Consider the following 19488-nt stretch of genomic DNA (forward strand, 5'->3'; position numbering starts at 1 on the left):
CCACAAACTACAGATGTATGTACATATGTATATCTATTTAGCCAAAGCCAGAATACAGAACAAGAAATAAATAGGCAATTTTTCGAGATGGCTGCCCTTTATTTTTTTGTGTGTACTTCGTTCCCGAGATAGTCGAGCTCGAAAAATCTATAGCACTCCCCAAAACCTTCGGGGTCTGTCTTTATTGAAATACAACAACAACAACAACCCTTGACCACAACTTTTTCAGATCAAAAGCAGTATTTACTGGTGTATAAATGTTCCTCTATATTGGCCCGCTTCTGTTATACCACATGTCTCTTTGTTTCCACTTCAGGTCCCTAATTCGGGCTTCGCCGATATCGTACTACACTACTGCACTACTTTATACTATTTGCATAAGAGAGCCCTGTACCAGAGAATCTAAAGGTTTGCCGACCTTGTATATTAAAGTCAGTAAACTTCTACGGATGCCCACAGCAGCGGGTCGTTATACAAAAATATTTTCACAGATTTGAGTACCAATTAGGATAGAGGAGTTGAAGTCACCAAGTAACATTCTAACACCCTTAAGTACCGCAATTAATGTTGAAAGGGATATATGTAGTCCTTCATTGCAACAACTTTATGACTGACATTATATCTATGAAACGTGGTTTATAACTGTTCAGGGCCAATGTTGTTACATGCACTCCCTCTAAATTATGTCGGTGTTGCGATTGTGCTACCTGCTGCTGTATTGAAGCAACGATACCTTTCTGCAGAATATTTTTCTCATACTAAGAAAATGAAATGCTGAATTGGAACAAACGTATATGGAACAAAATGGTCAATGAACATTAAAGCGGATTATTCGGAGCTGCTGAACAGGAATATGTTGAAATCTAATCAAAGCCAAGTGATCCAAGCAAAGTTAACAGTGTGCAAACACATTTTTATGTATTTACACATGTACATATATGTGTTCACATGAATAAATTTGTGGGTTGAGCGCCTGAAAGTGAGCAATGAAAACAATAATTGTTACTTGTTACATGAAAAAGTCAGCATGTATTTACTTGCTTGACAAAGCGTAGCTGTCAGTCGTTATTATGTTATTTATGTACATATATATGTATATTTCAGCGTACTTTTGCTTGGAGGCTTTACATTTTCAGCACAGTGCCAAGTTCGACTTTTAATAGCTTGTTCATTCAATGTAATAACTCTCAATCGCAAAGGTGTGAGATACAAAAACCGTAAGAAACCGAGTAATTCTTTCGCTTTTTAATCAACAAGCAGTGCCAGTTGAAACACTGAACTTCTTAATTTTACCTAAAGACGCAAAAGGCGGCCGCCGTGGTGTGATGGTATTGTGCTCACTCACCATACCAATGTTCTGGGTTCAATTCACGGGGAAAGCTACATACAAATCTTAAGGAAAAATTTGTTTTCAATTGTAAAAATTTTTTCTAAGCTGGCTAGGGAGTGTATTTCTCCCATAACATTTTTTTTTTCTGATTGCAGATGCCGTGTGGAGGCTGCATAAATCATGTAGATACCGTCCCACCAATTTGTAGGCAAAATTTAAAACTAGCACGTGGAAAAATCTTCTAGGAGGTAGTATATCCCGCCTTTCTTTGTATTAGAGAGGGTCGATTTGTAGGACGTCGAAGACACTATGGGTGTAAAACCAATTCCAAAATATGTAACAACTTTTAAGATAAAGTTCACTTTAAACCAAAAACTAAAATAAAAATTGGCGGACTCGAAATGAGCTCTTCTTAATCAGCAACGCTTACGGAAAGCGCTATACCCTCAGTATGCCATAGTTTGGTACAACGAACTGTAAAGAGCTAGAACTCGTTAAGCTGACAAAAGTATGCGGATATACCTGCACAGCTCGAAATCGCTTTAGAAGGAAACAAAGAGCTTCAAAAGATTATACTAATGGCATACCTATCAATGTAAAAAATTTGCTGTTGAATAACCAAGTTATGATAAAAACATGTTTGTTTCCAATCCCTCTCAACATAAGCCTCAAATAGTAGTAGTTGAGGCAGTCTATCTTTTGCGAACCCAGTCTAATGTATATTTCTAAATGTTTGCCTTTATCTGCCGCATTTCTGTGCGATAAGTCGTTTTATACGATGTAGGTTTCTTGTTATAAGCATTGCATCGTCGTTTTTGGCTGCCACAATCAAATGGCAGCTGCATATAAAATGCAATTAACGATCTAGCAGCAGTTGTAAATTTTGTTTGCTAACAATGCCTTTTACATGGTCATTTGTAGTTTATTGGTTTTAAAGAAAAAAATGGAATTAAAATCAAACAAACAACGGTACACGACATAAATTGCACCTAAACAATTTTATTATTGTTAAATATTCTCAGAAAAATTTAAATGCTTGCTTTATTAAAAGTACAGTTATTTACAATAAATGCTTGTTCATATTAACTTTCCTTTTAATAAACTTCCCTTAGCTTGTCGATTGAAACGAAATTTCGTTACTGGAACCTCAAAATATCTACTGTGAAATGGATGTATGTAGACATACAGTTCTACGTCTAGGAAACGAATATCTTTAAGTTAAGTAGAGCTCGCCCAGAGGTTGAAGTTAAACCACAACAGAGGTAACTTTACCAGAAAGAAATAGTTTCTGGCTTCCTATCGTTAACAATCGATACTGACAAGTTGGCTTTAAGAACGGGGTTCAGCGGACAATATCTGGCATAGTAGTCCGACGACTTTTCGTGGATATCTCTGAGGGCCTTTTTCATATGGCTGAGCTCTTAAGTGACGGACTTCTTCATAATGCTTACGGAGATGACTTCTTAAAATCCTACGAGTCAGGGCCGCAATCTCTTTTACTCCATACAATTTAACAATACCACATACTCCGGCTACGCTTACACAATCTCTACAACTCCATACAACTTACCAAAACACTACGCCTGCATTTACACCCTACATTTATACCACACAACATACCACTTATAGAGACTACGCTTACGCTTACGTTCAGGATTCTAGCCATACCGTGATACTTATTCTTTTGAATGATGGAATGGAGATATAACACAACAAATAATTATTAATCGGGTAAATGTAATTTTCTAAAAATGTTTGTAGAACTGCATATAAGCTTTATTTATGTAAACCTACTTTATTCATAATGCATTTGAGGGATTACACATTTATCTTGCTTTATTCAAACATATTACGTATACGCCGTGTAATCCGACTTGCATTGAATTAATCCAAAGCTTGTTGCAATACTGCAAAAACGCGATAAGTCATTGTCATTACCTGCAAAAGGACGTGTCTAAAGTCAATAAATACACACAAGCTAGAATTTGTTTAAAATAATAACATATACATTAACCTGGGTCGATTTGTATGGACGAAAGTTAACCGATATCGCGCCATCGATTTTTCGATAGGATTTGGGCTCAGGAAAAAAGCCAAACAAATAATTTTCGAGCATGCAAAAAAATGGCGAAAGCGTAAATTTTTCGAACAAAACACTCCCCAAAACCCAAAAAATATTTTTTTTTTTCAAAAACTGTTATCGCCAACGTTTTTACAACAGTTTTTTTTGAAAAAAAAATATTTTTTGGATTTTGTGGAGTGTTTTGTTAGAAAAATTTACGCTTTCGCCATTTTGTTTGCATGCTCGAAAATTATTTTTTTGGGTATGCGTAGTGGAACTTTTCTTCCTGAGCTCAAATCCTATCGAAAAATCGATGGCGCGATATCGGTTAATAAATCGACCCAGTCTAATATACATATTATGGATTATGAATACCATTCTTACTATTTGAAAAGTCAAAAGCGAAATGGGCTGAAATCCTTTCGCCGTCACCTTAGCTGGATCCTGAGCACGAGTAATCACGGTTAAAAGCATATTTTTGTACATTTTAGAACCGTTATACCAACGATTGCTGTAAGCGTAGAAAGCGAGTTTTTCACTCTGAAAATAACACGATATTTATATATTTTTCTTTGAAAATGAAAAAATAATTCGGAAACTATAAAGGTGTTTAAATTCGGATGCAACCGAGCATTTAGTTAATACTCAGCTAAGGTCTTAGTATAGTTAATAATATTCAGTTTTTTGACACTAAGCTCTATCAAATGTGGGCGTGTTTATGAGTCGATTTTACCCACTCTTATTAGAAATAGTTTTTTTTTATTAAGGAAATGAATGTACCGAAGTATTTTTTCTTTTAGTTATCGATCCCGAAACGTAGAAGAAATAGTTTTTTAAAAAGGGCATGTATATCGTCCGATTTCGCTCATATTAAGTAGCGAAGAGAGATAAGAAATCCCATGCTAAAGCTCAACATGAAATCTCAAAACGTACTCAAGTCATCGTGTCCCCAGATGAATGGACGGGCGGGCATGGCTATATGATGCATCCTGATAATTTTGATATATGGAAATCTTTATTTATCTCGAATAGTTAACTCCGTTTAGAGGCTACCGCTAAGTGATTAAAAATTATATACTGTGTGAGCTTTGCTCAGCTGAGTATAAAAAATGTTTAAACTTTTTCCTAGAGATTGACTATAAGGTTAAGATGCTGTTATATTGATAACATTACGTTTCTGACCCTTAACGTTAAAAATTACTCAAATGTAAGAACTTTTACCGAGCCAGAATTAAAATGTTTGCAAAAAAAATTTGTTTTGCAAATTTTGCAAGTTACGAATCACGAACAATTACGATTGTCAAACATAAAACAACCATTAGTATTTAGTAATGAGAATGTCCTAATGCCAAGTTTTGCATTTCCATAAATGACATTTTTTAATTTAGCCGAATCTTTTTTTGAATACTTCTGGGATATAATTAGAAGTTTAAAGCTCTTTAGATATGGGACTTGAGGTACAAATTAAGCTAGACTTAAGTTGTTGTTGTAAATCAAATTCACTGCTGTTAGCAGATTTACCAAGAAAACCTTCTCAATATCTTTTTTTATATTATCGAAGCTCTAACAAAAGTGTGAAAATGGATTTAATAATAATTACAATTTTTAGCCTATGTTTCAAAGTGCATTTCTAAAAAACAATGGGCGATTCCGATATGGACAATTTCAAATATAATTCTTTTTCTGTTGTTTTTTTAACAGTTGCTCCTTAAATTTAATACGGATAACCTAACCAACAAAATCAACTTCGCGTCGAAATATCCATTCGGCTTTATACTGGGCGGTATGATTTAACCACAAAAACTCTTATTTTTTGTATTTGGGTGAAGAAAAATTTGTGAGAGCAAGCTTATGGAAAGTTTATTAAAAAATTGATAAAAAAATCAGGGCCCGTATTACGTTTTTGGATTTCACAAGTACTATATGCCACTAATCGGATTCACTATTTTTGTGCTATTGTGAGCTTCGATCATTTATCGCAAAACGTAATAAGGACCCAGGTTCTCTAACATTTTTATGATCAACTCGTTTCATCTTGAGCCACTTCATTTTTACTCGAAAGAACTCAATTTCCATACTGTGTTGTAGAGTGTAAAACAAAACTTAATAACTTCCTTGGTTTAATAATTCGTTCTGAGTCTTAAACTTAGAACTTGGGAGCATATTTTATGGAAAGTCGTGAAAATCGTTAGAAAACTACACTAGAAATCGACTCTAGGAGGATTATAGAACTATTTCAAAATCATCTCACATTAGAATATCATTAGAGAAATACATCAGATTTCGATTGGAGAACTAAAATTTATTTCGATTTGCTAATTAGAGATACGGGAATAGGTAGTAGTAAACTTCCTCTTCCTTTCAGTGTTAGTTCGGTAAGTGACTATTGGTAGGGATGTCATGGCGTATGAGTTGGAATTTGTTTACATTTTATTGTTTTAATCGATGAAAATATTTTAATGTATGAATACGAATGAATATGAATTTTTAAGGCAATTATTTTATTTTTCATAAAATCTGCAAAAACACAAAATCTAGGGCTTACGGAAGAGTTCCTTGCTAGTTTAGGCCTGAAGCGAAAAAAAAATTGTTTCATATATTTTACAGGCTTTAAACATTGCTGGCACCCTAACAGCTTTTACAAGTATCTATAAAAAAAATTTTTTAACTTTCAGACCTCGGGTATCGTAGCTAAGAAAACTCCCTACTATACAACGACGGCCATTAATGAATCAAATCGAACGCTCTAATGTGTAGATATTCCATGCACCCTTTCATTAAAACTTCAATATTAATTTAAGTAAACAATTTTCAAACCGATTGGGTTTCTTCCTATATAGACAGACGATTTTTCGCAGAAAATTTTTTCGGATTAACCAAGTTTTTAACACGTAGAAAATACAACTCAAACTTACCATCGTAATTAGCTTTTGTCCAAATTGGCATATGACAAAGAATTGTATAACCGTAACAGAAAAGAAGCATATAAACTTAACAAAAGTCATGCCAATTCCCTCTAACTTAAGTTGAACGACAATTATGCAATATAAAGTACAATTTGATATTATCATAAATAGCATGGATATGCCAAAGATTTCATTCAGTTCAGCGCAGAGGCTAAAAAGACAAAACATTTCTGATAAATATATCAAGGAAATAAATTTGAAATAATCAACATTTTTTAAGTATACATGCACTTTGTACTTCCTCTACACTCAGAGAAAAAATCGTTCTAAAACGAACGAAACACGTTCAAAATTATGAACATTCGTTAACAAAAGTCTGTTTAGTACGTTTTTTCTTAACTCGTAACCGATGGGCTTGTTTTAAGAACGGTTTTATTAATAAATAATTTGTTGTCATTAATAAAAAGTATTAATAACAGAACAAATTATTATTAAAATTCCAAAAGGTTTGAAAAAACGCATAATATGCATTTTTTCGTATAGTTCTCTTATCGAGAAATTTTTCTTATTTGATGATGTAATTTGAATATATATTTAAAACATTTCATAACAAGGTTGAGAATTACGTGTGCACATGTAAATGGAACTGAACGAAAAATAAGAGTTAAAAAATAGAATATAAAAAACTTCAGAGTTTGACGGCGATCGAACTCGCGCCACACGATCGCAACCGCAACATCATAGCCGCTGGACCACCACAACTGTTTGATAGCTTGTGCCAAATGTTGTATTTAACATTGTAGTGCACACGAATCGTACCGTTTCTTTTTTCTTAAACTTAATTTAAGAACATTGTTCTCATTAATAGAACATTTGTTCATATTTTAAGACCATCCGTTCTCTTTTCAAGAAAACGGTTGTCAGTTCAAGAACAAGGTTGTTGTTTTGAGCACAGGTCGTTCGTTATTCAAGAACAAAAAAGTAAGAACATGAAAAGCTTGCATTGATTCCGGTGGTGCTGGATTTTAGAACGGCGTTTTTCTCTGAGTGTAAATGATAGCATATTTTGGAAAAGTTTTTAGTTTCATTTGATCGGGATCTGGAGCATATCGGTATAAATTTGAAATTAGAAGAGCTAAACTTTAAGACGTTGCTAAGACAAAAAAGTTTATCAAAGCTTCAAATCAATTTCCGAAACGCAATTTCAAAAAAACCGAAGATGAAGATTTTTTGCCTCCCGGTAGTTTCGGAATCTGAAAGTTCAGCCTCGGAATGCCGGGATATTCCCGATCTTAGCCTGTATAGAATTCTTTATGGTTTTTGACAAAAATTGCAACACATTTTCGAACTAGTCAACCTTGGTAAATTAAGTACACGAGAAGCAAAAAAAGATTTTCTTAAAAATCGATTTTGAAGAGAATGAGTGGTATCTACTTTCAGCATAACTGATCTTGAAAAAAAAACAAATCTAGAAATAAAACACTTTTTGGTTCGCATATCTAAAAAAACCTAAGTTCCGGAACTGTTTTGATTCAGATTCGGGTTCACCACATCGAAACCTTAATCCCAAGATTTTTGGGACATAAAAAGAGCGGGATCTCAGGATCTTGGGACTACGGGACCCATCGATCGTCATCCTTAGTGTGCATGCTTAGGACTTCTTTTTCAAACGGAATCCAAATTGAAAAAATAAATACGTTGAACTTACTTTAACATAAGCTGATGCTTTTTAACCCATTTCTTTAAAAACTCACAATCTGCTTTCGAATTTTCCACACTTGGCTCATAATTTTCCAAAGAGTTACCCAAATATTCCAAATGCATACAAATTTGTTGGGCAAATGCACATACAAATGTATCTGTACCCAAATTAGTTACGGTGCAAAAATGTGAGTTCAAATACTCCGACATATAAAGTGGTATATAATAAAGTGGTCGACGATAATCAAAGTTGTAGGGCATTGGTGTGGGATGCAAATATGGAAACTTTGTACCACTATAACCATTACGAAATATATCAAGTATATACGTGCAAATGGATTGCAATAATGGTTCGAGTATTATTAAATTAACGACTAACATATAAGTGCGTATTATTAAGCGAGCATGCCCAAAACTGTACTTTTTAACTTGGTATAATTGAATCTCTTTGTTCGTTTGCGGATATTCAGCAGCCAAACATTCGTAAATCTTACGTAAGCGTTGCACTTTTAAAACAAAAACAGCAAATTTTACATTCGAATCGAAGGCATAAAATACGTAAACGGCCAAACGAAAACTATTTAAAATATCACCACTGGCAATCAATCGGCGAAGTTGATCAATAATATAGACGCGGATCCAAGTTCCCAAAGTGAATGTGAAAATCAAAAACACGTTCATTAATATCTGACGCCAACGTGGTCTTGGTAATTGTTGGAAGTCATAACCGACCATGCGGTATAAAGTATTCGGCAACCAGAAAAACTGCACAAAATCTATCGAATCCATTACTTACGGTTTTAAAGCTCCCGAATTCTAAAAGGCTCTGAGTGCTCTTTGAAAATGCCTCGCTTTAAAAACAGCTTTTATAAACTTCTAAATTAAAAAAAGCATAAATGTGATTAACCCTTGGGTGCTACTCATGGCATTCAATGTGGCATATCTCGCCGTATGTTTCAAATATTTTAATTTACAGTCCAACATTACATTTAATTTACATAAATCTAATACTAAATTTCAATAAACTGAATTTTTTCGCACGAACGTGACTAATAAATGAAGTCACTGGCGAAGGGTTAAATTTTTACAATTGTGACGGCAATGTGGTTACCTCTTTTGTGGTTTTGTAAACAACCAATACACCTGCTTGAAACACAAGGAATGTGGAAAACTGAATAATGGATTATAATTTAATATTAAATTGACAAAGCCGTAGAAAGCCATGATATTATGTTGCAGAATGAATACAAACTGAAGCAATTAAAAATACCCCTTACTTCAAATCTTAATTACTTTAAGAGTTGTATGTGTGGAGCTTTGTTTTACTGAACTGTTTTTATTAAAACTATATGATATTTAAAATTATGCTGTTGACACTAACTTAAATCCTTGTAATTCTTGACATAACCATATCCACATAATCAAGCTGATTCAACCAATCGTTAGCAAATCAATGAATGTAATCGATTAGTGGTGCTACACCATAACGCGTCAGTCAAAATCATGCGATAGCCATGTGATGTGCTATCGCCATGTGACGGAATTTCAGGCGTCCAGGCTGGAATTTATTATTTCTACCTTATGACTTGATGAGTTTTTTTTTTGGTGTAACTTGTTAGGTATTCATTTTATTATTTTCTTTTTAATAATATTTTCACTGTTTTTAGGTAAATAGATAACAACAGAAATGTGTATGTGGGCTTGGCTAAGGCAAATTCGCTTCCAGCCTTAAGTAAACAAATGTTTCAACTTTTGGGCCTAACCTGGTTTCCTGGCGTGGGATCGGAAAGTATGCTATAAACATCATTTCATAAACGAATATAACAAATGTTGTCTGTTTGTATGTGTTAATCGGGGATTGCCGGCTTTGCTTTAAATGTATGAAAACATTTATTTCAAGCAATTTTTAATTTTATAATTTATTTAATAATTTGGGAAAAATTTAAACAACGTGACATCAGGACGAACAAGGCGACAGCTGTTTCGGTTATACCTTGTAAATCTCTTCAAAGCCTTTTCTCCCGGTAGTGGGATTCGAAGCCGCACTCCTACGATAGTTGAAATGGTTACAAACGCATTCAGCTACGTCATGCCTTAGTTGTTGTAAAGTTTTTCCCAATTGCCTTGTTTTGCATATATCAATCTTCTACACATCACATATTTCGTGCTTGAAATAAATGTTTTCATACATTTAAAGCAATACGGGCAATCCCCGATTAACTCATACAAACAGACAACATTTGGTTAATTCGTTGTAGTTCTATAAATATAACAAAAACAGCAACAATACCAGTTTCTCTGAAACCGCCTTACAAACATGCATAACTCCAACACATATTTACATACGAAGTATGTGATGTGTAGAAGATTAATAGGGGGACTCATGTAACCGTATAAATGCCTTATAAAGTGTGTAAACGTATAAATTTATCTAGTTTACGCACGAGCTGTCAAATTTTGTATGAAAAATCATTTACACAATTTGTATAAATTTACGCGCACATTTCATTGTGTAAACGCGGTAAACTCAAAGGAATGCAACCTTGCGGACATTACAGACGGCATTTTCATCAAAAATATCCAACATCAGCAAGTAAAGACGTTTTAGTTTTGATTTTTCACTTAATCTTGGTATTTTTTAATTTGTATAACCATCAAAAAAAATTTTTTGGAAATAATACAGCTGAAAAACAATCAAGTTTATCAAGAGTATTACTAGGTGCGTTCATATAACCGCGTGTGTAAATGGATATAATTTTACACCTTATAAGTTTATATGCTATCATGAGTCCCCCTAATATATGCAAAAGAAGGCAATTGGGAAAAACGTTACAACAACTAAGGCATGACGTAGCTGAATGCGTTTGTAACCATTTCAACTATCGTAGGAGTGCGGGTTCGAATCCCACTCCCAGGAGAAAAGGCTTTGAAGAGATTTACAAGGTATAATCGAAACAGCTGTCGCCTTGTCCGTCCCGATGTCACGTTGTTTAAATTTTTCCCAAATTATTAAATAGAATATAATAATAATATTGCTGGTATAAAATATTTTCTAACTTTAATTAAAAGAGAAGATATGTATTTAGCTGCATAGTTTTGTAAAATAATTTCTTGTCATGTTTTTATAACGGATGCCGATTCATACATAAATACTGGTAAATAGGTATTAGGAAACCATACAAGTTTAATTTTTGCCAACAAATGTTGTCTGAAGCTTGTGTATTGATTTTAAACAATGTTTATAATTAAATTATTTTCTTACCAATAAGCCATAGAATACTCACTCAGACGTTAAGAGCAAAAAAGGCACAAGTTCGAAAATCTAAATATGTACCCATTACGTTCGTATGTATATAAATGCTGCATTTTCATTGCTAATTTCTTACCTGGCTATACATGGATGTATGTATGTATATATGTATATAGTGAGCCTCGCTTCCCCTCTCCACTCTCTATGCTTTCCTTATTCTGCTCTTTGCCTTATTCCATTGAGCTTCCTCCCACTTCCAAACCCATTCCCACTCCAACTACTGTTCCCACTCCCACTCCTGCTCCCACTTTCACTCCCACACCCACTCCTACTGCCCCTAACACTCTTACTTCCACTCTTAGTCCCACTCCCATTTCCACTCCCACTCTCTCTCTCACTTCGACTTCCTCATATATGGAATCTCTATACCAAACATAGAACTCTTGCTTCCCCTCACCAGGAATCTGCCACCAACGCGGAGATCACGGATTTTGTCTTGTAAAGCCTATCTTATACTATTGAGTCCTTGTTTGGTGGACATCCAAGCATGCATGCTATCAATTTTTAGCATAACACAGGCCCTGAAAACAATTTTGACGGCTGCACCTGTAGACCTGGTAGCAAAGAACATAGCGTTAACAACTGCAACGAGGGTCAGTGCACCGGGGCAGCCTAAGCGCAGACCATACGTTCACAGTAGTATAACGTAGTTACAGGACGAACAGTATTCCGTATCTGAGCTTCGAAATACATCAAGCCAAAGATAAACTACTTATATTTAACTCAATTCATTGTGAGGGCAATTTCGTAGAATCCGAAACGTTGATTCACCAGTTGAAAGCATGTAAAAGGGAAAGAGGGCGAACTAGTAGTGGTTCCGAATGCACCAGAAGCGCACCAGTTTTGAACTAAAGATTTTCCCTACAGGGTTATAATAGGATCTTATATAAATAAGGGTTGTGTACTTTTTCTTCTATTTATATACATGTTTTATGACATAAATTTTCGTTCATAAGTTTTTCAAGACATAAATACACTCAAAATGTTTACCGAATCACTGCCGAGGGTTGATCTCGCTTAGAAAAACTGTTTCTAAAAGTTTTGATGTTGATTTTCTCGGAACTATAGCTGTAGTACTGTGCAATTGGCTAAACAGGCACAGGAGATCTTCATACCTAGGCATAAATATCTCTACTTTATGATTCATACATGAAGAGTTTTACTTACGTTATATTATAAAGCATTTCACGACTTCAAAGATGCCCATAAAAAGAACTTGAAAATTGATTACACCTCGTAGATTCTCCAACACAAAATATCCAAAATGTTTTATCAACCTATTTTACGATTCCGTATAATTGACTTCCACTGAAATAGTTTCTGGTCTTTATGTAACCGATTTGAGGAATAATATAATGAAACTGCAATGGAGGGGAGAAAATAAAAAGAAAAGATAATTATAATAATCAAATTAAAATAAGGTGGGTGTACATGAAACGATATTCAGTCATCACTTATCGAATTGGGTTTGGAGCATGAAGCATTAAAACGGACAGGTGCAGCCAAGTAGCACAACAACAAAAGTTTGACGGCCCTCATAATCCGGCCATGAGTTTTAAGGTAGTAGACAGTGAACATTTTTTTCTTTTTTACTACTGGTTTGAGTAAAAGTAGGAAGAAGAGACTAACAGCAAGAGTAAAACAATAGTAGGATAAGACGAAACGTAATAGTAAGAATGAATGTTAGAGAAATAAGAGTAAGAGGAAAAGCCTACCGCTTGACGCTTGGTCTATATAAATGTTTGGTTTTGCTACCGTATACGGTCAATCTTCGTGGTATTGTGCCAAATAGTCACTCATCTCATTGACGTCAAGGTTCTGTTTCCATATTCCTTAGTTGGGGACAATGTGATACTCTGAAAGTCCAGCCATTCCGTTCTGTTGACTAAAACGTTGTCAATTCCTCGACTGACATAAGGTCCTCGTAGCAATAACGACCGTCGCCAGAAGAAAATACAGACCGCAGGCGTTATTTTCCTGCACGTTACTTTATGTTTCAGAAAGGCATGAATGTAGTGTTTTGTATGCTACTGACAAAAAATCAACATTGCAGCCAAGTCACGAAACAACATTTTTATTTATGAGGGCGAGTATTGTCAAATGCGACTTCTTTTTTTAATATTCCCTTCACCTGTCTGGTTTATTGCATCATAGTTCAGTGCAACGAGAACGAAATTGACAAGAAAGGACGAAAATCGTTCCAGTAATTAACCATACATATATGATATAGAAATATTTTAGTATAATAAAAAACACATACAGATAAAAAAAATTAAACGATAATATGTGAATTAAGAAAAAAGTAAAATAAGAGGAAGTAAGGTAAAATAAATTTGTAAATCAAAACAGACAAATAGCTATCTTATCCCCTCATCCTCGATTCTTCCTAGACTAATCGCCTTTTTTGATCTAAAGTAGTATAAATTGGAGATTCGTAGACTTTTATTTTGAGAATCGTTTTGTAAAAATTAGTTCTTGCAATAAAATGCTGCACAGTTTTTTCAAACACGTTAAGTTTTATTTAGTTAGTTTTTAATGTTGTCAGTAATATGTATAATGCGTTTTTGAAAGTGTCGAAATACATATTTGAAAATATTTACTACGTCATAAGTGTGTATGTAAAGACTTGGGTACAGCGTTGACTTGATCAACTCTTGGAGCTTTTGTGCAAGGTTTCACGTTAAAATCGCAGTCCAATTTACATATGTATTTATGTATGTATGTATGTTTTGTAGATGTTTTCCAATATTATTTGTATGAGTGAATGTGTTACTCCGTTTTAATTGAATTCGTTAATGGAGGGGAATTAATTTGTTGTGATAGGTAGGAAGTTGAATTTTTTTTTTTAATATTTTGAGTGAAATATTTATTAAATATAATAATGGATAATATATAGTTTAATTCATTTATGTATGTATATAATTAAATACCTTTAGTAATACTTGTTGTTATTTCTAATTCAAATCGCAAATCTCTGGTCTCCTTCGTTTTCCTTTTTTTAATGAAGCAGTCATAGTTTGTATGTATGTATGTGCAATGAATTGATAGAGATAAACTGTATATATCTATAGTATCTATATATGTATATTTTGGCTTATTTTTGGTTTAATAATTATGCTATAGTACATTAATAAACACACAACACAAATGATAGTAAGTATTAGACAGTAATTAGTAAGATAGTTTTACTTGCATACGTTAATTATTTAATTAACCAGTTTTGTTTTTTTTTTACTTACTTACATATAAAGTGAAGACATTGCATTTATAATATATTAAAATTATTTATTAAATATTAAAAAAAAAATATTTCTTATTTATTCTAATTACCTAACGAAGTCTAGTCTACACAGAATTTAAATGAAATATTAAAAAAAGTAAAGAAAATGGTGTCAAATAGTGTTTGCTTTTCTTGTTGTCCTGTTATAAAAGATAGATAATAAAAGACTTAGGCTAGTTTTCTTCATTAAGGCGCTTATTGAACTCAATATTTCCTACATTCATTATTTAATGGAGTCAAAAATTTATACAGTTTGGTGTTTACCATATTTGACGTGAGATATTATATAATAGCGAAATGGTTTATGCTAATAAAAATGTCGTAGGAATAGTTCTTAAAGAAATGTACATATAAGCTTTGTTTTTGGTTGCTCAAAAATCGAATTAAACCTGTTCGGACGTGCCACTTTTGTTCGTAGTAAGTCCTGAAGTCTAAGTGCAAATAACAAATCATATTTTATTGTTAATGTGCAAAATAATGTTCTTGCAAAATTTATTTTTCAACTTCACCAAGGCATACTAAGAGAAAATTTTCGATAAGCGTTCGGATGTTGTGTTTGACACATCCTTACAACCTTGACTGCTTATGCTTATGAGTTTGACGGAACGTAGTGATTTAAAGCAAATGTATTGATAATCTTATTTACTATGTTTATATCTATATTATAGACGACGTGGTTAAGCTTCTCCAAAGAAAAAAAACACCTCTAGTAACTTAGTATACTTGTTTAACCTTTATTGTTATTTTGATATCATCTGCAGTAGCCAAAAAATTGGAGCAGCATTTTGTGTGGTACAACATAGGTGGTTTTCGATTGACTTCTAAAAAAATTTCCTAGGCAAAAGTTTACTTTTTTGATCTTGGGCGACACTTCTGGATACAGTATATATATATATATTATGTTTATTAGTCTTTTAGACTAAAGAAGTACACGCTATTGGTTGCGAAGTATAAGTGTTATTGTGAAGTACTCTAATAAATACCATTTTGCATTATTGAATATTCGAGTTATTTATTCAACAGTTTAGCGATACGAACATTAGTAGAAGGTTGCAAATAAGCGGAACTGCACTAAATTCGTTACAATAGGATCAAAAATTATAACTGTGCTCCAAAATCCTAATTGAATTCTCGCCTTCCAGGAAACATTACTGGCATTACAATAGTGTTTAGTAAGTTTCTATTTTAATACATATTTTAACTATGTTATTGATGTGTTATTATAAGGTGTAAAAGTACAAAAGTAAACAATTACAATTACAAATTGACACCTCCATTTTTAATTACCATACACCTTTATACATACATATGAATATATGTATATAAATATTGTAGATATTCTCATTTGTATACTTTGTTCGTAGTTCAACGCTGACCACATTTTGCTTAGTTTTTTTTTATTTCCTTAAAACGAATCATTTCAGTCGACAAGTGTATGGACATTACGTTAATTATTAATTCAAGATATGCGCTGATTTGTTGTGTTAACGTTGATTTGTTAAATTTACTTATACGAGTAGTTCGCTTATATTATGTATGGATGTATGTTTAAAGCACACATTTTGTTTTATTGGTTAGCCTAATTTTTCCGTTTTTTTTTTTTAATTATAAGCATTCTATTCTAATCTAAAAAAGTTGTTAAACCAATGTCAAAAAAAACCAATACTTACGTATTTTAGATTATTGTGCGATTTTCTGTTGCTTTTGTTATTTTTTTTTTCCCCTTTATCCTTCTGTTATTTTAAGCTTGTGTTTATGTAAAAAAACACGTTCCCTACTCCAAACTATACTGTGGTAATTTATACTAAAAATGTTTATACTTTGACCAATCCTTTATTATACTTATTGGTAATAATATATTTTAATTTTATATAAATTGTTGCGTCAATAATTTTTTTTTCTTGCTTTATCATTCTAGACCTTAGTACCGAGTCCAATTCGCAATTTTTCAAAAATCTATAATTTGGTGCTAATGATCGTTATCTCACTCAACTTTTAGTAGAGTCATCGCTATTATCAAAGAATAGCAGTGTAAATTATCTGCCAGAATTATACCTTATTGCTGCTATACGCGCATAAAAAGTAAAATATGTTACTCATACGCCCTGTGACAAAAAATATTATGCAGTTTTATGTGTAGGTCAATGCCCTCCAAAAAAAAAGTGTGCTCAATGTGAAAAATGGCTTAGTTTCTTATAGAAAAAATGTGTATGTGTTGGTGGATCAGTATGGCTGTGTTCGAGCTGATCAGCAATTACTAGTGATGAGCAACTGCTGCTCAAATTTTGTCGAAAAACGCGATGCTTTGTTATAAAAAGTAAAACTGCTGCAACAAATGCAGCTCGAACACACCCACACCCATAGTTCGTTTCCCAAGCAAGAAAATTACTGTATTTGTTTTACATATGTAGGTGCTTGAATTCATAAAAATGGATCCGTATATAAAAATTAAAGAACTGATAGCCCATTTTAATTTGTAATCATAATTTTTTCCCGCAAATGTGTCTGTCATCGAGTCCTTGGCTTACTTAAACCCCCTAGCTTAACCAGGGGTGGTGAAAATGGTCATAAGAATAACGCCGTTAGAACCACGGGCCACGGATTGAATACGATACAAAAGAAAATTACGTGACACGTCAGACGTATAAGTTAAATGGGATTATAACATACAATAGCAAACAAATCTCGACTTATTTAGAATTTTCGATTTCGAGTTTCTTTGAAATATTCCGAAGTTATCGGGTTCAAGTTCCGGGAAAAGCAACATTAAAATACATTCGATTTAATTAATAAAAAATAAGTTTCATTTAGAAAAAAGTTCTTATAAGCGTGGTCGCCTCTCCGAGTATATTTCCGCCATGAAAAGCTACTTAGCAAAAATTAACTCGCCTTGCAGATGCCGTTCGGAGAAAATTAAAAAGGAGCACCCCGTGAATTGTAAATAAGGTTCGGCCTATATCTCGGCGGTTTATTGCGACAAGTATTTCTTTTTTTAGGGACTAATATAAGTTTTAAAATGGGCTTTAATCAGCATTGGAAACGGCTAATACTATGCTAATCATTTTAAACGAAGAATAATCAGAAAAAAATAAATTGTAAACGAAAATTTTTAAAAAAGAAAATTTTTAAAATAAAACATGTATTTTTGTAAATTTATATAAAGATATATTTCATAACTCGGTTAATATTATATGTATAATTCATATTATTATTATTATATATCGTAATTAGTACTTATTTACCATGATCTGCAAGTTCGCAATGTATATAAATATGTGTATAATACAGATATATTTTTTTCCAATATTCAGTTTGCAAATAGCAATTTAAAAGTAGCATAAAGAACAAAAAGTTTCTAAGAAATAAGAGAATTCAATATTATATGCATATTAAAAGGTTCAGTGATTTTATAAAAATTTTAATTTCTTCCTGAATGCCATACATTTTGTTTTTCACTATATGCGAAAGCATAAAATAAATATAATACTATTTGCTCCGCGCAACTATCTTTTGCTACATGAAACATTTCTTTTGTAAGTTTTATATCAAAACTACTATACATCAAAGATTCTTTCTAGTTAATATTATTTGGATGATACGCTACGCTTACTTGGCAACTCCATTTTACAAACTATTTAATAATAATTTGGTTGTTTATTCTAAAATAAATTAAACTCCTTAAAGGGGTAGGCATACATTCATAATTAGCATTCGCTTGTTAAAACATGTGTTTCTTTTATTTATTTTGTATATAAAAGTGATGTTATTACAATTTTAGCTTTGCTATGCATTAATTTCTTCATTTAGTAGGATCAAATGCATATATTTTTATGAGGATGAATAACATCGTCGTCATTAAGTTTAAATTTTACTAAGTAATCCAAGAAAGGTTGATAATTGATTAATATATTAATATATGATTTTTCAGTAACTTAATCGTCAAAATATGCAAAGTAAGCTATTAAATAATAAACTTATTAACTGATTGGTGTGTACAATATGAAGGGATTGAGTAATGAGCCAAAAAGGTATTTCATCGCTATTCCCTGTTAGCCTCCACAATATATTTAGTATAGACTTTGTAAGCTCAAAATTGAAACTTTCGTAGTGTTTAAATAAGTATGGTAGAGTGCTGCGTTCTTTATTTAATTAATTTATTTGGAAGCGTTTCATCATTTCAAGTGTATACTATAAGAGCTGGAAAAATGTTCGGAAAAATTTAGTTTTTAATTTTGTCGTACAACTGGCTTTCTACCACGTACCGCACCTGTATAGAAACTTCGAAAAAAGGAAATTATACCATTAAAATTAGAAGAACATTTAAATCGCGCCCACATTTTTACTATTTCAGTTTTTGTAATGAGTTAATTAAAAAAATACGGAAAGGTTTCAATTTCGAACTTTGAAAGCTCGGACCAATGGTTTAGAGGTTAACTTCGAAAAACGGAGATTTTTTTACTTTTTAAGGCATCTAAACTGTGATGAAAACATTGCAAGACATGCTTAAGTTATAAACACACCCTACAAAATTTAACATCCTTCAATGAAAATGAGAAACTAAAAGCCCTGTTCTGACTGTTCAAGTGTTGAACTAAAACATTACCAATATTTTGCTTTCTTATGCATATTTTTTATAGCAAAGAGCATTTTGTCTATAGCGCGGCTTTATGATCAAAAGTCAGCATAGAGCTAAAAGGTACAAATTTTGAAATGTAATTTTTTTTTTATAAAATATCTTAGACCAAACAAAATATCAAACCAGACCCGGTATCAATGAATTAATAATGGATGATTGTTGAAAGAAAATTTGTTGCATTTGTTGGCATAAAAACAGAAGATAAAACATATACATAAATTGTTCAAACTTAGTTGGCCAAAAAATTGAGTACATTCAGTTTC

General features: G+C 32.7%; 1 protein-coding gene across 1 annotated transcript; it reads right to left on the reverse strand.

Moving 5' to 3' along the window:
* Positions 1–3146: 3146 nt before the first annotated feature.
* On the reverse strand, positions 3147–8788 carry LOC137239101 (odorant receptor 49a-like). The gene is made up of 4 exons (XM_067764018.1): positions 8007–8788; positions 6308–6509; positions 3777–3932; positions 3147–3268 (listed from the first exon to the last, which is right to left on the reverse strand). The coding sequence occupies exons 1-4, from the start codon at positions 8786–8788 to the stop codon at positions 3215–3217; spliced, it is 1194 nt and encodes a 397-aa protein (XP_067620119.1). The 3' UTR covers positions 3147–3214.
* Between the last annotated feature and the right edge of the window lie 10700 nt (positions 8789–19488).

The sequence above is a fragment of the Eurosta solidaginis genome, chromosome 2, assembly GCF_040869045.1.
Source record: "Eurosta solidaginis isolate ZX-2024a chromosome 2, ASM4086904v1, whole genome shotgun sequence".
NCBI lineage: Eukaryota > Metazoa > Arthropoda > Insecta > Diptera > Tephritidae > Eurosta > Eurosta solidaginis.

Excerpts from the sequence above, each read along its gene's own strand:
- LOC137239101 (XM_067764018.1), bottom strand. The coding sequence starts at position 8,788 with ATGGATTCGATAGATTTTGTGCAGTTTTTCTGGTTGCCGAATACTTTA. Across the intron at positions 3,933-6,307 it reads GACAAAAGCTAATTACGATG|AGTGAAAAACTCGCTTTCTA; the intron begins GTAAGTTTGAGT and ends TGTTATTTTCAG. Across the intron at positions 3,269-3,776 it reads CGCTTTTGACTTTTCAAATA|GTAATGACAATGACTTATCG; the intron begins GTAAGAATGGTA and ends GTCCTTTTGCAG.